General features: G+C 37.5%; 1 protein-coding gene across 1 annotated transcript; it reads right to left on the reverse strand.

Moving 5' to 3' along the window:
* Window positions 1-7198: 7198 nt before the first annotated feature.
* LOC112512856 (pheromone-processing carboxypeptidase KEX1-like) lies at window positions 7199-7662 on the reverse strand. The gene is made up of 2 exons (XM_025118994.1): window positions 7611-7662; window positions 7199-7521 (listed from the first exon to the last, which is right to left on the reverse strand). Exons 1-2 carry the CDS (start codon window positions 7660-7662, stop codon window positions 7199-7201), a joined length of 375 nt encoding a protein of 124 aa, XP_024974762.1.
* Between the last annotated feature and the right edge of the window lie 2507 nt (window positions 7663-10169).

The following is a 10169-nucleotide window of genomic DNA, read 5'->3' on the forward strand; positions in this document are numbered from 1 at the left end:
TTGATATGGTCTGACGGACCACATCAGCAATATTGGGCTCACTTCCAACCCCCATTAGAATGGGGTTGGGGTTTGGGTTACCCTCAGGTTGAGATCTGGATTTGCATGGGCGACCAGGTCTCGACATTCTAAAATAGAACAAAATCAGGATTAAAATTCAAAACAATTATGGATCAGAAAAATGGTAGTTATAGTTAAAGTCTAGTATATCGTTCTTAAGTCTACCCTTTCCTCATAAGTCAAGCCTATTTAATCTACAAGTAAAAACCTATGCTCTGATACCACAATTATAACATCGCCCGTCCACGTGATCCGGAACGGGCGGTGTCACTAATGGGACTTAATTCAAAGACACAAACATTACAGAGCTGCTAATAAACTCCAAATATAGATTAACTTTTAAAACATGCTTTACAACCCAAAATATTACATTCTACCAACTATTTATAAGCTTAAAATATTAACATCTACAAAAGAGTTTATAAACTCCGAAAGTCAAACGCTCGATCTCAAGTCCCGTCCCTATCAGTATCACTTGGAACCTGCCGTGTCAAAAAACAAGAACACGGCTGAGCTCGGGGCTCAGTGAACATATTATAATATAAACATGAAATAATAGTACGTAACATCGATAATAAAGCGAAAGACATAAAAATCAATTAAAGTGCATTCATAGAAAATCAAGACGCTTCACAATTCTTATTTCAAAACATCATTTAAACAAAATCCGTCAATTCCTGTAATGTTCGTGGGGTGGCCAAACCACACGAACTATTGGGCCGGCGTGCAAGCACACACCCTGAGTCCTTCGTGAATTTAACCACGGTCACATGTGGGTAATCCTAGTATTGATTCATCCGCCCTGGAGCCAATAAAATCGGCCAAGTCCACAAGGTGGGTTCACGTAAGCCACTATTGGGCCTAACCCTGTGGACCGAGTTCACCTGCAGGACGCCATGACTACAAAGCCGCCATAGAATGCATCCCAAATAATGTGCCCATTAATTGGGTTGTTCTGAAAATCAATAAAAGTAAACATGTGCCACTACCCGGAATGACGTTCATAAAAAGTCAAGCTTCAAAGTACTTCATAAAACTCGAAACTATTTCAAAATATGAGAATCAATTTAATAAACTTGAAAGATTCAAACATACAATTCAACGGACTAAACTCAAGTGTTCACGATAAAGATTCAAGAGTTTATATATATATATATATATATATATATATATATACACACACGTAATTTATTGACCATTTTTAAGAGACCAATCACAAGGTGGTACACCACCGTTACGAAGGGTCAACTACAACAACTAGTTGCCCTAGAGTCAAATAAAGTGAAATCCGTACCCTAAGCATAATAGAGAAGTAAAGCACAATCAAACGCGATTCACGGTAAAGTTCGACTTGCTCGCGTGCCTAACGAATGCGCAAATCGATTATTACTTAAGCAACGTAAAATCATATCCTAATTCTAATAATAAATTACTTAGTTCCTACATGTTTATAAACAACTTAAACTTCAAATAGGACAGTTGAATATGCATTGAGAAATCGACTCAACACTTAGCTTTATATAATTTTGTTTTCGGCTTTTAACAACTTTTGACCCTCATTTTCGTGAGCATTTTTAACCTAATTAGAGGTCAATACAAAATTTACTATCTAAATAAAAATTGTGATATGATATACGATGAAACTACTAGTTTTCAAATCACCTCATTTGGATTATCCATCTATTTTATACGAATTTTACAAAACAGCCCCGAAAACACACTGTTTCGAGCCACTTAGATTCATAACTGGATTTTCGACCCTACATGAAAATTCAAGTATACATTAAGGTATTTATAAATGCAAAATATGAACTTATTCTGACTTACGGTTTGTGAGTTATACGCTGTCAAAGTACGGAAAATGCATTATCGGTAACATCCGATTCCGCAATTCTCGCCTAACTTTTATGATCTAACTTCCATGATTCGCTACATTTACGTGCTATAAACATACTTCAACATATTAGACAGTAAAACAAGTCCAATGATTGCTAACCTAAGCTTAATCATGTATTTTTACTCTTTTCGACATTATATCGAACAATTGATGTGCGATGAAACATATACATAAAATCTAACCATATTGAAACCATAATCTACCCTTTTAATTTCCACATCAGTTTTACCAATCCTAGCATTCTAAAGATGAAATATATCATACTTTTAACAATATCAATCCGTGAACTTAGACATAACATATTTTATAAACCGGTCTAAAAAATGTTAACGTAAACACCCTAATAAAAGTTAATGAAGTTTATACCTTTAAGAAGGGTTCGAAGAATGAATTCCGGATACATAATTGTTACCTCTATTCCTTTAGTAATGTAACGTGAAATTTAGAGAGAAAACGAGAGTTTTTTAGAGAGAGAAAACTGAATTGAGAGGTGGTGATGGTGAACACGATGCCTTCTAATTACATTATATATATATATATATATATATATATAAGTATAAAAAGTTTAGGAGTTTGACAGTTTTCACCCCTCAATACCGACCGTTATTTAAGTACGGTACAGTTTGGGTACATTAACGAGTAAGATTTTAAAATTCAGGTCTTACAATTCTCCTCCCCCCCTTAAAAAGAGATTTCGTCCCCGAAATCGAATTTAAAGATATGGAAATTACTTCAATTTAAGAATTCTTGGTACTCCCGCCACATATGTTCTTTAGTTTCCCACGTCGCCTAGGGGTGAACACGGGTTGGGTTGGGCGGTTTATGACGTTTTTTCAACCCAACCCAATTACGGCGGTTTGAAAAATCTCAACCCAACCCAACCCATTCAAAAGTATAACCCAACCCAACCCAACCCTTGCGGGTTAGGGCGGGTTGGGTTGGGTTGGCGGGTTACTAAAACTCATAAAATTGTCAAATGAAATATGATAAATAGCATGAACAACACAACCATTTACAACTAAAAAAATAGTCAATAAATAACAAAAAAAGTGAAAAACAGAAAAACAAGGTTGCTTAGATGCTTACGTGGTCGTGAAGGAGAACGACGGAGATGGAGGAGAACGACGGCGATGGAGGATGACGGCCACGAAAGGACGATGGCGAAGGACGGACGAGGCGATGGAGAAGAAGTAGGGACGACGGCGATGGAGAAGAAGTAGCGACGGTGATGAGGAATTGAGGATTTGCCGATTTGGGGACTGTTTCTAAATTCTAAGTAGCGAGTAGGAGTAAGCGAGGGTGAAGTGGTGTAGTGGTGTACCAGTGATAGTGAAGCCGTGAAGGGGGAGTAGGACTAGGGTTTGTAATTTTGTTTAATTGTTATTCCTTTTTTGTTGGCCTGTTGGCTGGTTGGGCACTTGGGCTAAGCCTAAGCATTATTGCAAGGGATTATTGGGCTAAGGAATTATTGGGCTAAGGTGTTAAACCAAATTCACAAGTCACAACACATCTTTCATTTTTATAAATATTACATATATATATATATATATATATTATAAAAAATATACATTTGCGGCGGGTTGGCGGTTTGGGTTGGGTTACGTTATGCCAACCCAATTTCAACCCTTCTAATTAGCGGTTTGGCGGTTAGCGGTTTGGCAGTTTAGCGGTTTGGCGGTTTGGGTTTAATCGGGGTTGTTAGCGGTTCGGGTTGGGCGGGTTTCGCGGGTTGGCGGTTTTTTGTTCACCCCTAACGTCGCCTCATATTCCGAATGATTCTTCCAAAGAACTTTTACTAAAGGGATCACTCGCTTTCGTGTACCTCTCTCATCACGATCAAAAATTGCCTCAGGCTCCTCGCGATAAGATAGATCAGGCTCTATGTGCTCCAAGGGATATTCAATGACGTGTAGGGGATGATATATGTACCCTCGCAACGAAGACACATAGAACACATTATGTATGTGGGACAATTGTGGCAGTAGAGCTAACCTGTAGGCCACAGCTCCAACCCTTTTCCAGAATTTCAAAAGGACCAATATATCTTAGGCTGAGCTTCCCTTTGAGACCGAAACGTCTAGTACCACGAGTCGGGGAAACCTTCAAGAAGACTTTATCACCCGATTGGAACTCGATAGGTTGTCGTCGCTTATCAGCGTAGCTCTTTTGACGAGCCTGAGCCTCTTTCATCATTTGGCGTGCAATTTCGACCTTCTCGGTAGTGACTTGTACTAATTCTAGACCTTCTAAAATACGTTCTCCAACTTTATTCAAAGAAGTCGATGTTCAACATTTTCGCCCATAAAGTGCTTCATATGGGGCCATGTAGATACTCGAATGCCAGCTATTATTATAAGAGAACTCGATTAGGTACAAGTAGTTATCCCAACTTCCATGCCATTCCAATGCACATGCTCGAAGCATATCCTCCAATGTTTGAATTCTATTGTTTGGATTGGCCATCAGTTTATGGATGAAAGGTTGTATGAAAATTCAAACTTGTGCCCCACGTTTTATGTAAACCTTCCCAAAATCGAGATGTAAAACGTGGGTCTCGATCGGAGGTAATCGGTATAGGTGTTCCATGAAGACAAACAATCTCACGTTGAAAATTTTCTGTCAACTTACGTAATTCCCAAATATCATAGAAATCAGATTATCTTCTCAAGAATATGATCAAAAGTAGAGAGAGAATTTCACCAAGTTTATGATTTTATATCTTGAAAAGTGATTACAAAATGTGACTAGCATTTTACTCTAATTACACTACTAATCTCTTATTTATACTAAGAAAACATTAAAGACTAACTATTACAAAATAGGAGAAATCTGCTTGATTACAACAATAAAACATAACATTGAACACCACATTCTCCCCCTTTGGATTCAAGCACGAGAAATAGTGAACCTTGACTTTCTAAGCCCCAAAAGAGTTTCAATCCTTCTCAAAGCACTCCGATATTGCAATTTATCATCCAACAGGTTTAACGCACTGATCAGAAGATACCTTTCTTTCATACTCATTTTTTCATTCTCCGCAGCTTTATCATTATCAGCCTTAATTCTTTCAAGAGCCCGTCGCACCAGCTTAATAGTACCGTCACAGTACTTATTCAACTCACTAAACCTCATAAATCTTTTTGCTCTGTCTGCACCATCATATATTACCCCAAACTCCGGATCTTCAAGGATAATAAAAAAAGGATAGCCTTCAATGTCTTGATCAGGTCTTTTCAAGTTTATGATCTTCTGATTACCTTCAAAGACCATTTGAACATCGATGAGCAAAGACAGTTTAACATGGCTCTTCAAATATCTATTTATAGTTTCAAGACCAACGACTGCTCCTTCTCATCTGATAGTAAGATTCCGAAGTTCATGGTATAGATGCTCCAGATCTTCAAGATAAATATTTGGGAAGTCAGCTTCGCTAAATGTCCAGACGTATCCATCTTGTCTAGTAACAGTGAAAACTGGATACCAAACTCTTACGAGTTTATTGGCATCAATAATCTTGATAAATACAATACGATGTCTGGTTCGTACTTGACTGATTGGTAGGCGCTTGGCTTTCAGAAAATGCTTGTATTCAGTACGATATTATCGTGTTTCTTTATGAATACCAAGAATTCTGTCACCACATAAGGCTTTTCGATGATGCACAAAATTCCCAAAGTAGATATCTTCAAGATAAGGTTCTTTGATCCGAGTTCTGTCAAAACTTGGAACGTTAGCACGAATTGCAAAAGGCACATAATTCTTAGAAAAGATCTTGGTAGGATCAAATGCCACATTAGAAGTATCTGAAGCGCCTTGAGAAATTGTGGTGGGATGTTTAGAAGTAGTTTGATGATCAGCCTGAAACGAAAAAATTGGATCATCTTCATTGATGTCTGTTTCAAAGTCAAAGTAGATGTCAGCTGACTCATCAATGTTGTCTATATCTTCACCATAATCTTGAACACCACCCAGTTCTTTTGAAAAACATCATTAAAACCAACATTGGCAGACAAATCCAGTAACAACCTTGTTTCTACAGTGGAGTCTAACGGCTTTTCAACCGTTGGCTCGATAGTAGGATTTGTCTCCACAGTTGTCACTTTCTCAGCTGATTCCTGGCCAATAGTCCTTTCTCTTGAGCTTGCTTGAACAGGACTTTCTACAATAACAGTTTCAGAATCTGGTTCCCCAACAACACCTTCAACACCAATTGACGACTCAACCAACCTTTGTCGTTTCCTCTCCCCCTCAGGGTGATCAGAATCGTCCTGATCATCATGCCTTTTTTTCAAAGAGGTGGCCTGAGCTCGACATGTATGTTCCAAAGTTGATACCCTTTTGGCTAAGGCATCAATGGAATTTTGCATTAAAGAAAGTGCTTGAGTGTTAGAGGCAATTATAGTACTTATTTTGGAGAAATTAGTAGCTACAACATCTTAGAAAGCCAAAAATTCTGAGGCCCTTACGATAGGATTCTCATTAACTTGCTATCTTAGGAGCCCAACCAAATCTACATCTGCCGCATCAGGATTATGAGGAGAAATTAACTTTGCATATAATAGCAACTTCAGCTCATCCACCGATTGTTCTTGTTCCCTTGGAGGTTCAGCAGCAGGCAGTGGTGACGGCACAGATGGTTAATCTTCAATTACTGACTCTTTTCCCTTCAACTTTCGCTTCAAGTTCAGGATTTGATATGTCATGGTATCCTGGACAGCCTTTAGGGCGTCATCCAAATATTCCCGTGACACAAAGTCGGGTAAGATAACACCTGGATCACTTAGATTGCCAGTTGTAACAACAGTTGAAACAACTGTTGTGCCTACGTTCAGTGTTGGCAAAATGATAGCATTGGTAGGACTTCCGACCTGTCCTTGTGGTAAGTCTACAGATTCCACTCGGGTCGTTCCGGCAAGTTCACAAAGAACTACAGATTGAGCAACGGATGCTCGAGGTGCATTGAATCGATGTCGTAGGCTAGGGCAGAGGGCTACTATTTTTAATATCTACATTCTCCAAGTTAGAAGCAGATAGAGTATGTGTTATGTCCCTGTGAGAAGATGAAACAATTGCTTATTGAGAAGCAACTGAGTGGCTAGGGGGGTGTGCATTTGCATAGCTGGGCTAGCTATGTCTGTTTCAATATCAACATTCAACACATGAATGTCAATAGCAGATGTGGGTGCCCGGCTAAGTGTTTCAGCTGGAATAGGATCATATTCTTCATTTTGAGCTCCACACTCACCCTCTCCATTTTTTTTCTCTGTCCCCTTCACTCAATCTCTCAACATTTTCAACTTGAACTCCATCATCTTCTTGAAACGAAATAGCATCCAATAATTGATGCAGTTCATCGTAATCATTGCCAAACTCATCAATATCAAAAGATAAGCTCTGAAGAGTCGGACAAGTTTGTTGATCTTGATTTTCACCAAAAATGTTATCAAGATTATCTATTATCGCGCCCAATTGAATGTTTTCAGAAACAGTAGGATGAGCATCAACATCATCATCATCATCATTATTATCATCATCATTGTCACCAACCTGAGTTGCCTCATCATCTGATATAATATATTTCGAGCTTGAAGAAGTTGTAGAAGTACTTTCTGTTGAAGTTTGAGCAGATCAGAGTCTCCCCTCGTCAAACTACCCCTCTCATTCACATTTTCTCTCTGCTCACTTCCCTGTTCAGGTACCCCCATGTGCCTGAACTGTCTCAACTATATCTATACCCTCTCGCTCAGCTGAGACATGGGTGGATCCCGGGGCAAGTTCAACCGGTTCTGGCTGAACTATAGGATCTATAACTCTCCTATAATCTATCACACATTAAGCACTCTGATAAGCATAAGCAAATAACTCAGGTGGAATCTCCATGATAGATTCCAAATCTTCAACTTCTGTATGAGATCTAATATATTACATAATGAACGACGACCCAACTTCATTGGTTTCTCTGGTCGGAATATCAGCATTTGCATTCATCATTGCCTTAATGACAAGTTGAAGAAATCTTTGAAATGGTAAAAACTTCCTGGCTTCTGACGGAAATCTTTTTGCATTGACCAACTCGACCAGTTCATTCCAGATAATGAGCGCGAAGTCGTAATGACGATTGAATACAATTCCATGGAAGAACTTCAGAATTGGACTGTTGCACGTGTCAATCCCGACAGTTTTTGACGTTAAGCACCAGTTGAGTATTGAAAATTGTAAGTGTCATATTGAAGGAAGGAATCGTCTTTTGAATTGAGACGGATTAGTTAACTTTTGCGAGTATCCTAATCGTCTGATGTCTCTGCATAATTCATCATCAGAAATAAGCTGTTCGAAACCGGAAGGAATTGGTGCTCGTAATCGTAAGATTCTCCGAAGTCTTTTCAAAGTCAAACGACTTGTGTATTCATCAACATTCCCTTCAAAGTAAAAGATATCACCTTCTTTTGATAGAGATAAGGTGTGCTAGAACTGCTGTAAGTAGACCATCGGGACTTCTGCAGTAGCTGAAAGGGCGTATGCAATTAGGTGTCCACGAAGGATTTCAGGAATGATTTTATATTCACAAGGCATATCAAAATTTAAATGGTGGTTATTTGGCTTAATTTCTAGGTAAAGGTATTTTGGGAGAATGATTCATCTGGAATGAGTGTATTTATTGGCTGGGTTGGGTTATTGATGTTATTTGATCTGACAGAGGGAATATGAGATTCCTCGTCAGATCGTTGATGTTCATCAGCCATTTTTTCTATAAAACACAGAATGTTAGATCTAGAAATGAATAAATTTGACACAATATCAACACCAGATATAAACCTAACCACATGATTTACCAAGAAAATTTGAAATTCCTTTAAATGGCTTAAAACAATATCAGAAAGTAAAAAAAAAGAAAAAAAATTTCAAAAATTAAGAAAAAAAATACTCACACAAACAAAACAAAACAAAACAAAAAAGATAAGAAATAAAGAAATAAAAATAAAAATAAAAAACTTAATCATAAAAAAATAAAACTAAAACTAAAAAAAATAAAAAATAAAATAAAAAAAATCCTAACACTAAAATCAAAAGAAATAAAAGAGAAAAAATTTAAACAAAATAAATCACCCGGATTAACAATCCGGATGAAATGAAAAACCAAAAAAAAAATCCAAACACTCTAAACCGGACAAGATCAAAAAGACTAAACCGGTTAAGGTTGAGCGGAGTAAACTCCGATCACTGTCTCCGGTGACTAATCCGATCAAAAACAAAAAAAAACACAAATCGATTAAATCAACTAAAACCTAAACCACTTTAAGAAGACATCGATTAAAAAAACTAAAAACGACTAAGCCAAAATCGGTCAAAAACTGATTAAACAAACAAACAAATCCTAAAACTATGAACAATTCAAGATTCAAAACCCTTTTTCATTAGGGTTCTTGAGCGATTTAAGTTTTGATTACTGTTATGAACTCATTTTTAGATATTCAGGATTGAAATTCAATAGTTAAGTCCATAGGTTCAAACAATGAATTAAGTCCAAACAGATATGTAATCGGACCTTAGTAACAGGGATTAATCAAGAAGATAAGAATCAAAGAAGAAGAAGAAGAAGAAGAAGAAGAAGAAGAAGAAAGTCTTGAGAGCAAGTTCATGCGATGTTGATGATGAACAGTGCTGAGCGATGAGAGTAAAAGTAAAAAGTGAACTGTAGAAATCAGACGAGTATATATAAGAAAGTAAAGCCCTTCAATTACTAATCCGAACAAAGAGATGTCTGGATTAAGATAAATCGAACAAAGGGTTGTTCGATTTAGGCTCTGTCACACCACGAAGTCACTAAACCGGATAGATGAAAGATTAAATCGATTGACTCTTCTTCCGGTGAAACAAAAACCGGATGACTCAATGAGCGATAAATGCTTAAATCGCACAATACAAATGATAAAGACTCAAATCGCACAAACTCCAAGCGATGAAGATGTAAATCGCACAATACTAGAAGCGATTTACACTTAAATCGCATAATACTACAAGCGATTTACACTTAAATCGCACAATTCCTTAAGCAATTTAGCACAATGATCAAAAGCATATCTAATCTTATCCGGATAAGAGTTTATCGAATAGTTTTTTGCCCGGGTTAGTCTAAATCGAACATTACTTTGTCCGGATATAAGATATATCGGACAAAGTGTTGTCCGGATTTGACTAAAACGGTCATACA

This window comes from Cynara cardunculus (assembly GCF_001531365.2).
Source record: "Cynara cardunculus var. scolymus isolate 2C chromosome LG 5, CcrdV1, whole genome shotgun sequence".
In the NCBI taxonomy this organism is placed as follows: Eukaryota; Viridiplantae; Streptophyta; class Magnoliopsida; order Asterales; family Asteraceae; genus Cynara; species Cynara cardunculus.